A 20458-nucleotide genomic window follows, 5' to 3' on the forward strand; every position below is an offset into this window, starting at 1 on the left:
CAGAACCCTCAGCTAACTTCTTAACACGTTTTGATGTGACTCGGTTTTTCCCCACCTTGTATTTTCAAAGACCTTGTATAAGTAACTCATTGCATACTTGTTTTATAGCTTGATTTTTCAGTCAACTTAAATTCTAAGCAGCATTCTTAATATTCCACATCAGGACAGATCCCATTCAAAGAGAAGACGTTTCTTATATACCTTTACAGATGGCTGCATCCTCTAGAAGGGCTATGGATGCGTGATGTGTCATGTGAGAACTCCCCTGCCCGCTCCCACCTGGACAAGACCCCCTGAGTGCGTCTTTGTTCAAATCTTCCCCAGGTGGGTCAAGTTCAAATATCAAAACAGTGAGGAAGGCTGGGGGACAGGTTGGAAAAAGGAAGTTCTTGGGCCAGCCTGACTTAACTCTATTTGTATTTTTGTTTCCTCAAAACTCTCCGTAATTTTATTCATCCTAACACTCATTTTGAAATTTTGCACAAACATCTGAGAACAGATGAACCCCGCACGGACTAGAGAAAGAGGTCGTACTTTAGGAGAAGATACTAACAAAGGGATCGTTTCTTTTAAATCTTCTAAAAGTAGGACTATCCTAGCATTAAAAAGCCCTGAAAGGATTTTTTTTCAAGTTTTTTATTGTGGAATCTTTAGTTGTTATTTTTTAATGGACTTAAATTGTGACTTTATTTTCATCTCTTTACCAATTTGAAAGTCAAGTTTCACAAGGCCGAGTTAGAGAAATGAAAAATTGCTGCTGCTCCCTCTAGAGGTTCCTATACCCTGTGGCAGGATTACTGTCAATTATTAAGAGACTGCATGTGGGGCACCTGGGTGGCTATTGGTTATGATCTCATCTAGACAGGATTTACACACAGTTTGTTATGTAACTTAACTGCGCAAAATGCTACAAAAACAGAAGGTATTAAGTAGTGTGGCAAAGAGCATACTAATTGGGGTCCTGATCTTTTCCTGCCGAGGGTGAAGGAAGGGCGAGAATCCCAAGGTGGCACCTCATTGAGAAAATGGCAGTGTCTCAGTAAGTGACAAGAGCTGGTCCTTACTCAGGAAGTTCAGATGACGAAAATCCCAGTGCATAATCGTGCTAACAGGTAAGTAAACTGATAGTAAAATGAAATCCTAAGTAACAAACTTAGCTCTGCTGCTTTAGAGAGCTGTTAGATCTAGAGTTTTGTTTTTAGGAGCTAGATCTTTTCTACCTTGGGTTTGTAAAGGAGCCAGGGGTACATGGACCCTTCGGAAGGTTCGACATTGTTTTTTCTTTCCCCACACTTAAGCTTTGTGTTAATCCCATATGTATAACTGCTTTCATTTGTGGACGCTAGTCAGAAAATTTCTATACTTCACAGAACTATAAAGATGGTGGTAGCATCCACCTATAAACACGATTTCCATACACATGTGAAATCTTGATAATGCATACTATTTCAAAATGACACCATACTAGAGACAGAGAAAGATAGTATTTATGTATGGTAAAAAGGCAAGTGAGTGAAGCTATACTTTTATTGCACTACTCTTAGTACATCCACAACTATTTCCACCTAAATAGATCTTTAAAATAAGCATACACAAGTATTGACTATTATCTACAAATATTTATTGTAACACTTGAATAGAACTACAGGAAGCCCTTGGCACTGATAGAAAATATTGATTCACTGTTAGGTTACAAAAATTTATACATAGCAAAATTTAATGCTCTTTACATAAAAAATATTAGACTACTTAAACAAAACTTTCAAAAATTCCTGGTAATAGCTACCAGAATTAGAAAAGTAAAATTAGGCTTGAGACACTGCCTGTTCTAGAACACTGGACTCTAACAGCACCTCCACTGCTGGAAAAAAAAATTTAAGTCTGTCATGCAACAGGAAAACAAAACACGCTACTCTGGAACAACTGTTCCACACAAAAGAGAGCTTTTCCCAATTGAAAAAAAAAAAAAGTCAAGATCCAAATAGGCATTTTTAGGCATTAACAACAACAACAAAAAGAATCCAAATGAAATATTATACTTGAAGTTCAGTTTTAATAGCATCTTGATAAAGGTATGCTTCCTTTCATTTTAATACATTTCTGCACATGTATATGTTTTAAAATCCAGGAAACAGCCAAAGCACAAGTTAATTCTTAACAGGAATATACATATACAACCCTATATTATGCAGCCCCTTTTAAAAAGCACTAATGCACCCGACAGTTATATGTATCATTTCATAAAGAACAACACAAAGTTTACCATCACTAATAACGCAACACCTATAATCACTAATGTTCTGGAACACAGTGGTTTAGAAGGCAAGTTTCTTTTGAAAATGGCTTAAACTCAAGCAGGTTTTTTTTTTGCTGAACATCGAACTTTTATTATTCCAGGAAAGACTTAAAAAATGAAATAAATACCAACCCTAATTTAATTACTTAAGTACTCAAGTCTATAAAAGTAGGAGGAGGTCTGTGGTCTATTTGTAATTAGGTTTTAGATAGTTGGTATGAAACTGTAAAGTTGCTATTCAGACCACATAAAAATGGTTTAGAATGGTGGTCATTTTAATAAGGTACCACTTCTTAATTAAGAAAAACCTTGGTGGAACAAAAGTCTATGAAGGATTTGGGTCTCCTGTTGTAAAATAAGTTCTTAGAAATTTAAAACAAGTATTCATGAAGGCAGAGCTGACATTTATTTCCCAGGAAGAATGACAACTAGGCCATTTTATTTAAAGAAAATCGATTTTGGAAAGCTTGTCAAGGAGTCCGAATCCAGCTTCTTCAGTAGCAGGTGTAGCAGAATTATAGTGGCTCCTTTTAGCATTATTGAAAAATAGATTTCTAATTGGATCAGGAAATTAATGTGGCCTGGACTCAAGGGGTAGAGAAGGCAGCTAATTTAAAAAAAGTCAACTGTTAAGAATCACATTATCTTTGAGCCAAAGTTTAATAAATGTCAGCTATCAGAAATGGAATGCCCCCCACCCCAACTCCATTTTATGCCCTATATAGGTAAAGTGACTGGAGGACAGATGGCGTCTATGAATTGATGGTCACATTCCTTGATGGCGGCACAGCCTCAGTCCCTCTCAAGGAATAGGCCAGATTTATAACTTTACATTTGGCCAACTTACATGTTTTTATTGGTGTATTTAGATTATTTACATTTAAAGTAATTATTGATAAGTACGGACTTATTTCCATTTTGTTAATTGTTTTGTAGTTGATTTTGTAGTACTTCTCTGTTCCTTTCTTTTTTTCTTGCTCTCTTTCCTTGTGATTGTTGATTTTCTGTAATATTATGGTTGGGCTTTCTTTCTCTTTAATTTGGGTGTACCTATTATAGGATTTGGCATCTGTTACGGGTTTTTTGTTATTCATCCATGTCCTATAGTAGTCTCAATTAAGTTATAGTCACTTAAGTTCTAAAACATTCTAAAAGAACCTTTGTATTCTCCCCTTCATGTTATATGTCATCATATTGTATATGTTTTTGTTAATAATTTTCTTACTTTTAATTATGGTCCTTTCTTTTCCGCTTTAGGAAGTCACTTTAACATTTCTTGTATGGCCACCTAGCGGTGATGAACTCTAGTTTTTGTCTGTTTGGGAAACTCTTTAACTCTCCTTCAGTTCTGAACTGCAACCTTGCCAGGCAGTGTATTCTTATTTGTAGACTTTTTCATTTCATCACTTTAAATACATCATGTGACTCCTTTCTGATCTGCATAGTTCTGCTGAAAAATTAGCTGATAGCCTAATGTGATTTCCTATGTAACTAGTTACTTGTTTCAACTGTTTTTAAAACTCGCTCTAATCTTTAATCTTTGACATTTTAAATACTGTTGTTGTGTAGCGGACCCCCTTATGTTCTCATCTTGTTTAGAACTCTCTGTGCTTCTTGAACTTGGATATTTGTTTCCTTCCTCAGGTTAGGATAGCTCTCAGCTCTTACTTGTTAAAATATATTTTCTAACTCTTTCTCTCTCTGTTCTCTATCTGTGACCTCTATTGTGTGAATTTTGTTTGATTCGTTCAAAAGATCCCTTAACCTATCCCCATTTTTTTCTTTTTTTCTATGCAGCTATGGTGTTTTTTATTATACTGCCTTCTACTTCACTCTTCTTTGTTCTGTATTCATTCTCTACCCTACTGTAGCTTCTCTCAAGTGTAATTTTCACTTCCATTATTGCATTCTTCAACTCTGAATTGTTATTTTCTATCTCTGTTGAAATTCACACTGAGTTCAACTATTCTCCTCTCCTGTCTGGCAAGCATCTTTTTAACCATTATTTTAAATTCATAATCACATAAATCGCTTATCTTTATTCATTTAGTTCTTTTTCTGATGTTTTGCTTTGTTTTTTTCTTTTTTAGCATACTTTTCTATTTTGCTTAATTTTTGGTGTTTATTTATATGAATTAAGCAGAACAGTTACTTCTCCTAGACTTGAAAGAATGTTCTTTTATATGGCTATTCCTGGTGTGGGCTGGCGGTGGCTGTGGCTGGCATGGGATAAGCAGTCCCAGGTCTCCCCCTGTGACCTGGGAGGTCAGCTGAATCTGATGTGGGGGCAAGTCAGGGTGTCCCAGAGTCCTCCACAGAGGGAGCACCCAACCAGGGTGTCTGGAGCCGAGGTTGGATGGATTAAGGTGTCTTGTGATGCTCCACACAAAGGGCACCCTGCTAAGTTGCTAGAGCCAAGGCATGCTTGTGGTGAGGGGAAAGCCCTGGTGGAGTGACTGGAGACCAGACATTTCTGTGCATGGGATGTCCTGGCAAGTCATCCGGAGCCAAGGTGGTGCAAGTGTACAGTGTTCTGGAGTGCTTTGCCCCTGTGTCCCCTGAGATGGGTGGAGGTGTCATGATCACTGACCAGGGATGTCTTGGTGTCTACTGCATTGGGGTCACCTTGGTGGATTATATGTGGCTTCTATGGGCTATTCTCTGAAGTGGCAGGCTGGCTTTAGCATCTGGACCTTGCTTTTATTGATGCTATCAAGATGAAGGAGCAGCATAAACTGTGGCGCTTTCCAGCCCCTCCCACCCAGAGACAGTTCCGGAGTTTGGTGGGATTCTTGGGCTGGTTCCTTTTATATCCTACTTGCTGTTTTAAACCCAGAGTTTTGTCTGTGCCCCGGGGCAGACATATGTGTTCTTGTTACTCTCTGTCTGCATTCCAATTTGCTGTGTCAGATGTGTCTTCATTATTGTGTCTGTGTCTCCATCACTCTTGCTGATCTCTAAGTAGTCCAAATGTTGTTGTGCAGAAGCTGTTCAAGAAGTCCTAAAGTTCTTCTTCAGGAGGAATTGTTCTATAAGTAGATGTAGACCTGGTATGCTCCCAGAAGAGAGGAGTTCAGGGTCTTCCTTCATTGACTTCTTGGATCCTCCTTTTCAAACAATGTGTATGTTTTGTATGGATAGTGCCACTTTTCTTTATGAATTCATCCAGTGAATAATGTCCACTTTTTCGCAATGATAAATAATGTGGCTATGAACATTCATGGACAAGTTGTGTAGACGTATGTTTTCAACAACTTTTGGGTATGTACGTCGGAGTAGAATTGTGGGGTCACATAGTAATGCTATGTTTAATCTTTTGTGGACTGTCAGACTCTTCCAATCTTAAACTCCTAACAGTATGTGAGAGAATCAATTCCTCCATATCTTTGCCAATACTGTGTTTCTCCTTTTTAAAAAACATTAGATTGTTTTTAGTGGATGTGAAGTAGTTTTAATTTCTATTTCATTCTGATGGCTAATGATGTTGAGCATGTTTTCATGGGCTTATTGAACACATAGATCTTTTTTTGAGAAATATCTATTCAGTCTCTGCTTTTAAAAAATTGGGTCCTAAGAAGAAAAATTTGTTCTTATCATTAATTTGTGAGAGTTCTTTATATATTCTACATACAACTCTTTTTTCAGATATATGATTTGTAAATATTTTCTTTTATTACGGATTTTTCTTCTCACTTTCTCGATGAGATATTATACTAGTATGCTCAGGCTACCATAACAAAATATCACAGACTATGTTATATAAACAGTGAAAATTGTATACTTGGGGAGAGAGAGAGACAGTGATGAGGAGTGGAGAAGAGAAGGAGAGCAGGAGAGAGAGAGAGAGAAAGAGAGAAAAATCTTCCTTTTATCATTGGATAAAATCCAATCAGATTATGGCTCCACACTTATGGAACTCATTTAATTACTTAATTCCTTTTTTTTTTTTTTAAGAAAGGGAGTGAGCTGGGGGGAGGGGCAGCAGGAGAAGAAGAGAAAATATTAAGCAGGATCCACACCTAGCATGGAGCCCAACATTGGGCTTAATTTTGAGACCCTGAGATCATGACATGCGCCAAAGGCAAGGGTCAGATGCTTAGCTGACTGGGCCACCCAGACGCCCCCTTAATTACTTTTTAAAAGCATCTTGTCCAAATACAGCTAGGTTGAGGGTTAGAGCTTCATCATATGAACATGAAGAGGACCACAGTTAAGTCCACTAGAGATATTTTTCCATTTATTTAAATCTTCCTTATTGTTTAAACATTTTTTGTGTAGTTTTCTGAATATAAGCTTGGACTTTTAAATTAAAAGTTTAACAAGTGGGGTAAGAGGAGCCAGCGGCCGGGAAGGTTCTAGTCTGTTCTGCCTCTTGGCAGCCTCCCCCTTCCACACAATCACGCCTGCCGCCTGCCACCGCCTCCGGACCACGGACCCCCTCAAAGTGAGCGAGCTTAGGGCCTTCCTGAAAATGTGGAGGCTGGATTCGAGCGTTCTGCACACCAAGGAATGGCGCTTCCTGCGGGAGTGTGTGGAGAGCGTGGGGGGTAAAATACCACCTGCAACTCGTAAAACTAAATCAGAAGACAATATCAAGGAAGAAAAAACAAATAGTAAGAAGGCGGAGGAAAAACATAAAGAGAGATGAACCATCAAGTGAGGAAAGTGATCTAGAAATCGACAATGAAGGTGTGATTGAACCAGATACTGACGCCCCTCAAGAAATGGGAGATGAACCGAGGAACTAATGGATCAGGCAAATGATAAAAAAGTGGCTGCCATTGATGCCCTAAATGATGGTGAACTACGGAAAACCATTGACTTGTTCACAGATGCCATCAAACTGAATCCTCCTCGCTTGGCCATTCTGTATGCCAGGAGAGCCAGTGTCTTCATCAAATGACAGAAGCGAAATGCTGCCCTTCGAGACTGTGACAGGGCTATTGAAATAAATCCTGATTCAGCTCAGCCTTATAAGTGACGAGGGAAAGCACACAGACTTCTGGGCCATTGGGAAGAAGCAGCACATGACCTTGCCCTTGCTTGTGAACTGGATTACGACGAAGATGCTAGTGCAGTGCTGAAAGAAGTTCAACCGAGGGCCCAGAAAATTGCTGAACATCGGAGAAAGTATGAGCGAAAACGTGAAGAACAAGAGATCAAAGAAAGAATAGAAAGGTTTAAGAAGGCTCGGGAAGAACATGAGAGAGCCCAGAGGGAGGAAGAAGCCAGATGACAATCAGGAGCTCCTATGGCTCTTTCCCAGGTGGCTTTCCTGGGGGAATGCCTGGTAGTTTTCCTGGAGAATGCCTGGAATGGCAGGGGGGAATGCCTGGAATGTCAGGAATGCCTGGGCTCAGTGAAATTCTTAGTGATCCAGAGGTTCTCGCAGCCATGCAGGATCCAGAAGTTATGGTGGCCTTCCAGGATGTGGCCCAGACCCCAGCGAGTATGTCAAAATAGAGCAGTCCAAAGGTTATGAATCTCATCAATAAATTGTCAGTCAGATTGGGAGGTCAAGCATAATGCCCTTCAGACAAATAAAGCCCTTGCTGAAGGAAAAGCAACGATCACCCAAAGGATGTCGCAATGATACAAAGCAGTGTACCTCTGACCTTCTCATGAAGAAAGCTGGGGTGCTGAGAAGAGAATCCCTACCCCTCTGCCCCACCTGCAACTGCAACACTCTACAGTGGTTTGCCATTAGGGTATTCATTCAGATACTGTTTTCCTACTAGGAATTACAAACTTTAAACACTTTTTAAAAACATATTAAAAGGGTGTATTAGTCTCTACATTGTCCTTTACTAATCATTTCATTTTTTTTCCTTTGGATTAACTGGGCAAGGAAGATACTTCAGTGTGGAAGATTTATTGCTCAGTTTGAGTGAAATAAAGGTTTATTAGTGGGAAGAAGCAAATATAACATTTAAATAGATGAACTTTGACCTGGAGATACAGTTTCTGAGACATTTTGACTTGTCTTTTTAAATCCTTGATTTTTTATTTTTTTAGGATTTTATTTATTTATTTGACAGAGAGAGTGAGAGCAGGAGCACTAGCAGGGGGAGTGGGAGAGGGAGAAGCAGGCTTCCCGCGGAGCAGGGAGACCGGTGGGGGCTCCATCCAGGACCCTGAGATCATGACCTGAGCCGAAGGGAGAACTTAACTGACTGACTCACCCAGGTGCCCCAGAAATGCTTTATTTTTTTAAACAGAATTTATTTGGATAAAACCATTAGGGCCACCAGTATTGCAGTAGGACCTAGGTAGGGACTGGAAGTGCCTGGCAGGGCAGCAGCAACCTTATTCCTTTTATATAGGGTGCACACTTGTGCAGATGCATTTAAATCTTACACTGTGGTAAAGGGATGATTTTTATAATGCTGCAGTAGAATTGGATTACTTAGGTGTGTTCTTCTCTGATTTAGAAAATAAATGTTTTGCATTATTTCCACATAGGGGAAATAAGGGAATACTTTTCTTTTGATATTTCTGTGTTTAGAGTGACCTTTCCTGGTCAGAAAAGATCCATCTCCTGGTGCACTTTCTACTTGTTTTCACCTCCCCCTGCACCACCCCCCCATACTCTTTTTGAGCTAAAGATAGTCCTTTGTTACTGGCATCATCACTACTATATCATTCACAACATAATTCTGCAAGTGTATGTCATGCTGGGTTTAATATGTAATATAGTGATTATGTGAGGTAATAGCCATAACAGCTGTAGTTTCTTACTTGGCCAAAAGATTTCATATTTAAATGTTAGGTTTCCGCTTTGGTGGAAATCTTACCATGTCAAAAGAGGTCAGAAGGAGGGATTGGATTCCCTTCGGCGTTCAGTCTTCTAGTTAGGAAATACCTGTTGCAGTTGGAATTTATCTTACATCATTCATCTCTGTAGTTTGGAGAGTATGAGGTTTGAATTCACTGATAGACATAGAGGGGAACAAACATCTTTGATCCAACGTGAATTATACAATCGATGAGATCCATGGTTCTTCATTGTGGGGTTGATGGCATTATGAGTCATTGTGCTCCTGTTTAGCTCTTAAGTACTACATATCCCCCACCTCTCCCTTTTCTCCCTCCCTCTCCTCCAAGGATAAAGACATGATAGACTTTTCTATTGTACATTCAACTCTCAACATTAATTACGACTAAGTCCAGGCACTGTACCAGGAATTGCTAGGTTTCTACCTATCTTCCAGTGTCAAGTACTAGTGTTTAAAAACAGTTTCAAGGGATGAGACCCTCTGTACTTTGCTTATTTGAAGAATCAGTGGTAAGAGCAGTGAAGAAAATTCCATGGAATACATTTTTGAAGTAGCGCGTTTATGAAGTCAAGTAAGTGGATCCAGGTTCTAACCCTTTGCTGTACACAAGCAGATAGAAATGCATCTGTTATATAAGTGAGAAAAAGCTGTAGGCTAACGGAGCATGCTTTTTAAACCCTTTAAAAATACTCAGCATATAAACTTGCGTTTGAGCTTGCCAGCGGTTTTTGTTGTTGTTGCTAATGTGTGTTCTCTCTCAAATTTTCTAATGTGTGCTTTGAATAACTTTGGGTTCCTTATTTGATTTACTTATTATATATTACTTAAGTACATTTTAACATTGCAAATATTACAAGTGGGTAAAAGTAAAATTGGTCTTCTGAAAATGTGTCCTGTGCTTTTAAGTTCCACAAATAACAAAGTACATTCATTTTAATAGAAACTCAGTATCATTTCTAAACCAGAAGTCTTTTTTCTTGTGCTAACAATGATATAAGAAGGAAAAAGTAAAGGAGGTTTTTTCTGCTTAAAAATAAATAGTTATTGGATTTCTAGCTACATTAAAAATAAAGTATGGTTTCAAACTGGAAAAAAATTTTAAAAATATTTTTGATGTTATTTTGATGCTGTTGTAAATGTCTTCTTAACTTTTTTCAAATGTAATAGTGGGCATAAAAAAATACAATTGATCTTGTGTATTAATATCCTCTGCAACCTACTACACTCATTAGTTCTAATAATGCTAATTCATTATTATAATGAGCTAGGATTATAATTATGTTCAGTTATATGGAATTATAATTATTAACATATTATTAACACATTATTTGTTCTACTGTTTTGACTTCTTAATATTTTTTTATGTATCGAATCGTCTGCAATTTAAGATAATTTTCTTTGTCCATTGTCCAAGTTTTAATGGTCATTTGTATTTTAGTTGAATTATAATAGTCCTTTCGATATTATGAATGCAAGTCATTTGTCAGATATACTTTTCTCCCTTCTGTGGGTTTTTATTGGAAGATAAAAAATAAAATTACTGAAATGAAAATTTTACTCTAAGAATTAAGAGAAGACTTAGCATGCAGAAGTATGAATCAATGAACTTAAAGACTGATCAATTGAAATTGTGGAGCTTGAGAAGCAGAACAAAAATGAGTGAAGACAAAGTATAACAAAGACTAAGACCTTTAAGACACTAGAAAGTAAACCAGTATTCACATAATAATAGTGAATTATCCTCTCCAAAATGAGAGGAGAGAAAAGGAGTACAAAGAATAGTTGTTTTGGTCAAAAACTTCTCAAAATTTTGAAATAAACATATGAACACGTTCAAATACCTCAAGAAATTTCAACCAGAATAGAATCAAAAAGATCTACAATGAGACAATTATAGTAAAATTTCAAAAGCCAAAGACCTCTGAATCTTGCACGTATCAAGCTAAAAGTGACTCATTGTGCACCAGACATCCACAATGAGATTTCATAAATAATAAAAGCCAGAAACAGTGGGATGATATACTTAAAGAGGGAAAAAGGAGAAAATCTTGCCGTCAACCAAGAGTTCTATATGTGGCCAAACCAATTTTTGAAAAAATTAAAACATTCTCATATAAACTAGAGAAAAAGGGCGCCAGGTGACCCATTCAGTTGAGTGTCCCACTCTTGATTTTCACTCAGGTCATGATCTTGTGGTTGTGGGATCCAACCTGTGTCAGGCTCCAACTCGGTTAGGGGACTGCTTCAGGTACTTTCTGCCTCTCCCTTCTCCTTCCCTGCGTCTGTCCCCACTCATGGTCTCTCTCTGTCTAAAATAAATGAATAAATAAAATCTTAAAAAATAAATAAATAAACGAGCTGAGAAATTTTATCACTAACATGCCTGCTAAATTAAAAAATGCTAAAGTAAATATTGAAGCCTTAAATTAAATGATACCACACAGTAATTTGAAGCAACCTAAAGAAATAAACATGATTAAGGGGAATCACATCGGTACATATCAAATGAAAATTACTGTATTTTTCTAAAGCCTCTTCATTTCTACATGGATTAAAAGACAAAACAAAGATAGCTTATGTGTTTTAATAAACACGCAGTTTATAAAGTGTATAGGTAAACATGCAGTGCGTGACAATACAGGAGGGACAGGGGTGTATAGAAACAGATTTTTATATGCTACTGACCTAAGTTGATATTAAATTGGACTAAATTTTTATATTCAAGATAATATATGTAATCCTTACTATATCTACTAAAAATAACTTTAATATGCACAGAAGAGGAAATGAGAAAACAATCCATGAGATACAAAGGGAGGGTAGTAATAGATATATTAATGAAGAAAAAATATACAACATATGGAAAAGAAATAGCAAATGGTAGTAGAAAATTCCTTATCATCAATCACTTTAAATGTACATGAATTAGACTATCTAAGTAAAAGACACTATTTGTGATAATGGAAAAACCATCATCCAACTTTATGCTTTCTATAAAAGATTCACTCTAGGGCTTGGACGCGGGACCCTGATATCAAGACCTGAGTTGAGATCAAGAGTCAGCGCTTGATAGGAGAGGAAAGATGGCAGAGGAGTAGGGAACCCTGTTTCAACTGGTACCCAGAATTGAGCTGGGTATCTACCTGACCACCCTGAGCACCCACGAAACCAGCCTGAGATGTAAGAAGATCTGGATCTCTACAAACAGAATATCGCAGGCGGTTGGTTTTGAGGTACTAAGAGGGGAGCCCTGATTCTGCGGGCAGATATCGGAGGATAAATGGCAGCGGGAAGGTGCCTGGCCGTGGGGATCCTACACCTCCGGTGAGTGACAGCCTCATGTCCTGGGGATGGGGCACAGACTCACAGACCAGTAGCGGCAGGGAAAGGACTTTAGGGCGGCCCCTGGGCGGAAACCTGGAGCCACGGGGTCGCACGTGGGAACCGGGAGCTGTTGGCGGTTTTAGAAGCACAAAGGGCAGAGACATGCTCCGACCTGGAGGCAGGACTGGGGGCGCTGCAGAGGGGCACACAAACCAGGACCCTGCAGTTTATAGCAGCACGGACAGAAACGCAGACGGTGTGGCCTGGAGAGCTCACTGAAGAACAGACTGCGGTCTCTCTGCTCTGAGGCAGAGGGTTGGAAACGGTCTCCTCTGCTCTGACTTGTGGAAGAGACGTGGAAAGCCACCAGAGAACAAAAGCCCCCCAAAACCAGTTCCCACTGAGCCCATCCCCCGCCACAGGGGGGTAGGGCAACTCTGCCCAAACAGGGTTGCCTGAGTAACAGCACACCAGGCCCCTCGACCGGAAGACAGGCTGGGGAAACAAGAGGCCAGCAACCCTAAGGTCCCTAACAAACAGGTGCATCTTGCTTGGGTATTGGTCAATAATTTGGACTCTGTACATTCCCTCAAACGTCCGTCAACAGAATGACTAGGAGGAGGAACCCCTAAAATAGAAAAGACTCAGAGATTATGACTTATGGTGCAGATTTACAAATGGATGCAGATATAACCAAGATGTCGGAGAGGAATTCAGGGTAGTAGTCGGAGAGGAATTCAGGGTAGCAATTGTGAAGACAATGGCTAGAATGGAGAAATCAATCAATGGCAACATAGAGTGTCTAAGGGCAGAAATGAAAACTGAATTGGCAGAACTGAAAAATGCTATCAATGAGATCCAATCCAATCTAGATAATCTAACACCAAGGCAAGTGAGGCAGAAGAACAAATAAGCAACCTGGAAGACAATATACTAGATAAAAGGGGAAAAGAGGAGGCCAGGGAAAAACAACTCAGAATCCATGAAAATAGAATCAGAGAAATAAGTGACACCATGAAGCGTTCCAATGTCAGAATAATTGGAATCCCGGAAGGAGTGGAGAGAGAGAGAGGACTAGAAGATGTATTTGAGCAAATTGCAGCTGAGAATTTCCCTAATCTGGGGAATGAAACAAACATTCGTGTCCTAGAGGTAGAGAGGACCCCTAGAGGAGAACATAGGCAATAACCTCTTTGACCTCACCCACAGCAACTTCTTTCAAGATACATCTCCAAAAGCTAGTGAAACAAAAGCAAAAATGAACTTTTGGGAGTTCATCAAGATAAAAAGCTTCTGCACAGCAAAGGAAACAGTCAACAAAACAAAGAGGCAACCCACAGAATGGGAGAAGATATTTGCAAAAGACACTCCAGGTGAAGGGCTGGTATCCAAGATCTATAAAGAACTTCTCAAACTCAACACCCAAAAAACAAATAATCAAGTCAAAGAGTGGGCAGAAGATATGAAAAGACACTTCTCTGAAGAAGACATACAAATGGCTAACAGACACATGAAAAAGTGTTCATCATCATTAGCCATCAGGGAAATTCAAATCAAAACCATGTTGAGATACCACCTTACACCAGTTAGAATGGCAAAAATGGACGAGGAAAGAAAGAACAAATGTTGGAGAAGTTGTGGAGAAAGGGGAACCCTCTTACACTGTTGGTGGGAATGCAAGTTGGTACAGCCACTTTGGAAAACGGTGTGGAGGTTCCTCAAAAATTTAAAAAGAGAGCTACCCTATGACCCAGCAATTGCGCTCCTGGGTATTTACCCCAAAGACACAGATGTAGTGAAAAGAAGGGCCACATGCACCCCAATGTTCATAGCAGCAATGTTCGCAATAGCCAAACTGTGGAAGGAGCCGAGATGCCCTTCAACAGACGAATGGATAAAGAAGATGGGGTCCGTATATACAATGGAATATTACTCAGCCATCAGAAAGGATTTTGCTAAGTGAAATAAGTCAAGCAAAGAAAGTCAATTATCATATGGTTTCACTTATTTGTGGAACATAAGGAACAGCATGGAGGACATTAGGAGAAGGAAGGGAAAAATGAAGGGGGCAGAAATCGGAGGAAGAGACGAACCACGAGAGACTGTGGACTCTGAGAAACAAACAGGGTTTTAGAGGGGAGGGGGGATTGGTCAGCACGGTGACGGGCATTAAGGAGGGCACATACTGCATGGAGCACTGGGTGTTATACGAAAACAATGGATCGTGAATCACCACGTCAAAAACTAGTGATGTGTTGTATGGTGACTAACATAACATAAGAAAATTAAAAAACAAATACTGAGAAAAAAAAATTTGTGTATAACATTTAACCATGTTGTTAAACTATATCCTCTATAATTACACATCTGAGAACTAAATAATGGTGATTAACGGCATATGGGCATAGATGACCATGGTATTCTCATGAAACTCCAGGAAGAAACCGGGATTCCTTATACAGAGTAATGATTGCAAACTCTTCCGGTGTAGACACAGTTTGAAAATATGTGTTGATGAAGTAGGATGACAAGAATGGATTGTTCAGGTCTGGATTTCATCTCAATTCCAGCTATCTCAGAGGCCAAGGGAATGAATTTTGTCATTGTACTGCACACTAGTTGGGATACTGCCGTAGACACAGAGCTGGTAAGTATGCAGCAAATTCTCTCAGGGAATGACTTGTGAAAGCAGAAGATGGAGAAGATACTGTGACAGGCAGAGAAATAATCCTATATTTCAATGAAACAGGACACAAAAAAGCCTTTATAGTGGCATTAACCAGAACAGCCAAGTTTGCATAATGGCCAAAAAACTGGAAACTAAAAATTAGTGCATGCACTGATAACTAGTGATGCTAGTTTCCTTAAGTCAAACTCATTATCTGGAGTGTACATAACTGTGAACTACTCTTGAAGAAAATTTCCAGTGAAGAGTAAGACCAATTATGATAATAGTAAAAGACATGGGTTCAGTCACAAAAAGTAGATTTTGACTGGCTTAAACCAACGTCCATGTATTGTTCATTCAATACATACATAGAAAAATACTGTCAAATATGACAGTAATGGTGCTCAATCTGTGCTGATGTCCAAGACAAAGTAAAGGGGTTCACCCTAAGAGTTGTATGATGGGAATTGGCATGGCTAAAAAGAGTGTGAATGTAATAGAAACTTATGAACGTGCTCAGGTAAACAGTTGTCTCTAAAGTCTTATTAACTATGCTGAATTTCAAGGCTCAGAATTTAAAAGGCATCAAAAACAGCATAAGGACTTAAGCCTGAAATAGGCTGTGGATGGAATCAGAAAGCAACATAAATGTATCCATTGAAAAATATAAAAGGTGGGCTAATGAGGGGAGGAAATGAAGGCACAAAATGGAATGTTTTGAGATCACTAGGGCAAAACAGGCCTTTGATAATACCACCTGTAAAATTACACAACATTCTGAGACATGCAGCCCATGACTGCAGCATGTGATCACATAATGGTTGCTGAACTGGTGAGAGTGTTATACTTTCCACTATGAATGTATTTTTTAATGAAGACAACCTTTGCCAACTAAAATCCAAGGACTCTTCTAAATAACTGGGAGAATATAATGTAATTGAGAAAATACTGAAGTGAATACTATGTATTTGTCTTTTCTGGATTTCATTGACATGTATCTCTTCCACATCAATTTTTTAAAGATTTTATTTATTGCAGAGCACATACAAGTGGGCGGAGCGGCAAAGGGAGGAGGAGTCTGCTTCAGGACACAAGTCTGCAATGGACGCAAGGCTCGATCCCAGGACCCTGGGATCATAACCTGAGCCGAAAGCAGACGTTTAACAGCTGAACCACCCAGGCGCCCCCTTCCACTTCATTGTAATTTATGCCCTCATTTTATTCATCCTGGACTATTTCAGAAATTACTTAACTCCAAATGCTTCTTTTCCTTGGCTCCCGTTCTTTTTTAAATATATATAATTTATTTAGGATGTATGTCACCTGTCCTTGCCAAATGACAAAAAAATACAATAAATAAAATAAAGATTTTTACTCTGAACTATTTCAAAAAATAAACGTAATGAAACCATACAGATGAACGTGTAATTTTATTGTTCAAGTAAGAGAATTGCCAATATGCGGTCAATTGCCAACAAATGATAATCTTTGTTATCTTGCATAATGATAGTCCTTTGACAGATCAGTTGTAATTAGGATGATGTGCATACGATGGAGAGGGTTGACGAGTTGTCCTTGAAAGTGAGGCAGCAGAAGTATCACCTATCATTGGCATTGTGCACCATGGGTTGCCGGCCGGTTGCAGGTTAGAAAAACGAGCCTCACTGGCTGACAAATCCGCATATCTAGTTGGAAAAGTGGAAGGCTCCACCCTCATACCAAAATAACTGCTCTGTAAGGGAGATATGATACGGTACTGAGATGTAGAAGTTGTAGTTGTAACGAAGTTCACAATGTGGCCATTTGCTTGAGTGTAGCTGCTATGTGAGTACATGTGGAAAGTGGTCAACTGGTTTAAAGTAGCATGTGGCTCCATTCCAATTTGTCCCGGTGGTCTAACCGACATTGCTGATGCAGGAGAAAAATCACTTCTCATAGGGGCCGTTGTAGTAGCAATTCTCTGGCTGGGAGAAAGCTTCCTTATTAGAGGCACATTTACGTTGGTGGAGTTTGAACATACCCTTTCTCCGCTAGTTTCAGCAACAAAACCAGAATTAGGTCTCTCCACATTATCCACTGCTCTGCAGGGTTTCTTGTTGAAACCTTGAACTAATGAAACTGTAGAAGCATTTTTAATCCCGACTCTTCTTTTCATTCTTACTAAAAGATGGGGGCAGCCTCGTTTAAAATATGGATTATGATAGTACTGTAACTGAAACCAAAGGAGAACGTTACTAAGTGACATTTCCAACTAAGATAGAAGATAACCTATAAAATCTGACTGTAGTTTCATCACAAAAAGTCATCAAATAACATATTTAGTATGTTAGTATTTTTAAGAATTTACTTACTGGAAACAAACGTTTAATTACGGTTCATGAAAATGTGTTATATATTTACAGATAACAGTGAATAGCACTTTAAGTGGCTTCAGGACCTTATTTAAATTGAAGTTCATTGGTAACGATCAAAGATACTACCAAGATTTCTTATAACCCTGAATGTTTCATGCCTAAGCTGGCCTCAATTTTTAAAAAATGTTAAAAATTTAAAAATCTGACTTTAGCCTATACACACGAACATATTTACTGCTATACAAGGTGAAATCTTATATATTCTTTATATAAGTAATAACATTTTTGCGTACCTTGCTTAAAACAGAAACTTCTTTTTCCTCTGCTAGAAAGTCAGCCAGAGAAGCAGATCTTTGAAAACTCTGTCGCATTTTACTAAATCCATAAAGATTAAGCTGGCGAACTAAACTCCTCATACTTCCAGTTTCAAATATCCTGAAGGGAACCTTTCTCTCCAACACTTCTTTCTTGAAGAGTTCCTCATCAATCACTATAGAAGTTCCCTTCTCATCCCACCAAATTGACTTGAATTGATCACTTTCAACTATTTTCCAAAGTTTCCTGGGAAAGGTCAGAGAAAGAAAATCATTATCTTCATCTGGTTCAGAGACACAGAATGTGTAACGTGGTCTTTTTATCAAGGATCCTCCTGGCAAGGCCTGCAAAGCATTTTCTTCAATCATAGACCTCAGGTCCACATCTCCAGTGAATGTGTGATCACACAAAGGAGCGCTAATGGAGGCTGCGGAACCAGTCGATCCAACTTTAGGAGAATCATGAATTTCTGAAGAAACATGTGCCATCTCAAATAAGTTTTCCTTCAGCTACGTTTCTCATCTGCATGGTTTTGAACACTGCAGCTTCAAATGCCGCTTTGGCTGGCCTCCGCAGATAGACTACCCAGACCGTCACAATGCTCCACCACCTGAGTAGTTGTGACATCACAAGATGCCTGTTTCCTAGCAATTAAAGCCAGACTGTTTACTTGTGAAATTCATTTCAGTTAAAATAAAGTGCTTAAAATAAAAGTTATGTAGACAGCGACCAAAAAACTAAGATGTACAAAATCTCATTTTCACAAAATTTTTTAAAGAAATACATAATTATATTTAGCCCCTGATATAAAATTATTTCCTTCTTCTAAACACACTCTTACTAGGTTGGTGCCAATAACATAAAACCTGGTAAGTGAAACCTGCAAAAAAATGAGTAAAACAAAAGATTTAAAAAGCCCTGACGATTTGGAACTTAAATCTGTGTAACCTGTATATAAAGAAAGTCATTGAGACCACAAGTTAGTGGTTGCCCTGGGCCAGGTGAGAGGGGAAGGGAAAGTTCTGTTTAAAGGATTTTTTCTTAAGGTGTTGAAAATATTTAAGAATTAGGTAATATGATACAACATTACAAAGATACAATTGCCCTTGAATTTTATATTTTGAAATGGTTATTTTTACATAATGTGTATTTTGCCTCAATTTTTTTTGCCTCAATTTTTTAACAGTAGCCTGAATCTGTTGTTATTACTGACTAAAATAAAATGTAATTAAGTTTCTGAATATAAAGTTAACTTATCTGTTTCTCTTATGTAAGTATTCTGTGTTAAATAGTATCAAATACATTTCATAGTCATATTAGTGGAATAAATATGATTTTGTTTGGTATGTCTGTAAATACCTGTTAGATAGGAAGTAAAAGATTTTAAGAGATGTCAGGAGATCTACCATGAATGAGATCCTAAAGAGTCGGAGATAAAAAAATAACAGGACAGTGTTATAAATAAAATCTATTTCTATGTGTCTCGGGAAAATTGCTTTTATTGCAACAGCCAATGTATTTATACAAAAAGATTATGTGGGATAATCTTTGTGCCCAACAAACAGAATGTACATTTGTAAGGCAATCTCAATTCTGAGTAAAAAGTTCCTTTTCTGTCTAGCAATAACCACGCTCCACCTACAGTAAGAATTTCTGTAGGTTCATGGTATGATATTGTGACTCCTTTGTCTTTTTAATACGTGTAGAAGAAATTAATTATTTTTACAATTGCCGTATTTTATCATGCCTCAGAAAGAGATACCAGCATTAGGCGGATGTCTTAGTTTAATGTACTTTTTAAATCCAGAATTTTATGTATTAACAGTAAGTAATAAACATTTTCACATCAGTAAATATTTCATGAAGATAAAAGGATACTCCCTCCAGGGTGGCTTTGTTGGTTAAGCATCCAACTCTTGGTTTTAGCTCAGGTCACGACCTCAGGATCATGAAATCAAGTCTCAACTCAGGCTCCGCACCCAGCTGTGAGTCTGCTTCAGATCCTGTCCCTACCCGCCTTCCCCGCTCCACCACTTGTGCAAACTCTCTCTCTCAAATAAATAAATAAAATAAATCTTAAAAAAAAAAAAAGATACTCCCTCCAGATGCAGGTTCATGGATTTTGACAATTATTTCATTCAAACATTTTTTTTTTTTTGCAAAATTGTAAAGATGTGTATTTATATTCTAGGGCATTTCCTTAATTTTCCACATGCAATTTTTGGGGGGGCCTAGTGATTATCTACGGCTGCAAACAATGGTGTGTATATGTAGAGAAAACAGCGAGTTAATGGGAGGAACAGAAAGCAGAAATCACATTAGATGTATATAAAAGTTTCATCAAGTAGGGAGAAAGAAGAGTTTGGGGATTTTAGGGAAAGATGGCCTAATTCAAATTTCATCTGACTTTAAATTTTAAACCTTACCTCCATGAAGATAAAAGACATGAGCTATTTTATCTGGAAAACATGAATAGAATAGGTTGTATCTTCTTAGCTATATAGAAGAATAAGATTTCTGTCTTTGCGATCTTTTTTATCACTTAAGATGTGATGCACCTTACATTCTCTCTGGTTGGTGCACACTCTATCACAAAACTGTTTTCTTTCTCTTCTGTCTTTGTGAAGAGGTTTTATAGACTGGGTGCAGATTTTGTTTTTAATTATATTCCTCCAGTCTGTGTTATATTTAACCTGGAGGCTACATGAAAAGGAACAGGCAGATG

At 38.3% G+C, this 20458-nt stretch overlaps 1 protein-coding gene and 1 long non-coding RNA gene across 2 annotated transcripts; one reads left to right on the forward strand and one right to left on the reverse strand.

Annotated features, from left to right (window-relative positions):
• The first annotated feature begins 225 nt into the window (after positions 1-225).
• On the forward strand, positions 226-12148 carry LOC148162063 (uncharacterized). Its single transcript, XR_015767216.1, has 3 exons — positions 226-324; positions 988-1112; positions 12073-12148. It is a non-coding gene; the product is annotated as an uncharacterized LOC148162063 (long non-coding RNA).
• A 4438-nt stretch (positions 12149-16586) lies between these two features.
• On the reverse strand, positions 16587-18242 carry LOC148162064 (heat shock transcription factor, Y-linked-like). The gene is made up of 2 exons (XM_088020319.1): positions 17712-18242; positions 16587-17276 (listed from the first exon to the last, which is right to left on the reverse strand). Exons 1-2 carry the CDS (start codon positions 18219-18221, stop codon positions 16587-16589), a joined length of 1200 nt encoding a protein of 399 aa, XP_087876445.1. The 5' UTR covers positions 18222-18242.
• Positions 18243-20458: the final 2216 nt, after the last annotated feature.

The sequence above is a fragment of the Eumetopias jubatus genome, unplaced genomic scaffold (assembly GCF_037043125.1).
Source record: "Eumetopias jubatus isolate StellerSeaLion01/CBP00866 unplaced genomic scaffold, mEumJub1_p1.0 scaffold_23, whole genome shotgun sequence".
NCBI lineage: Eukaryota > Metazoa > Chordata > Mammalia > Carnivora > Otariidae > Eumetopias > Eumetopias jubatus.

What these genes read in the sequence shown, in the direction of transcription:
- LOC148162064 (XM_088020319.1), bottom strand. Translation starts at nt 18,221, where the DNA reads ATGGCACATGTTTCTTCAGAAATTCATGATTCTCCTAAAGTTGGATCG. An exon ending in AAGTTTCTGTTTTAAGCAAG is followed by an intron (nt 17,277 to 17,711) that starts GTACGCAAAAAT and finishes CTTTGGTTTCAG; the next exon opens with TTACAGTACTATCATAATCC.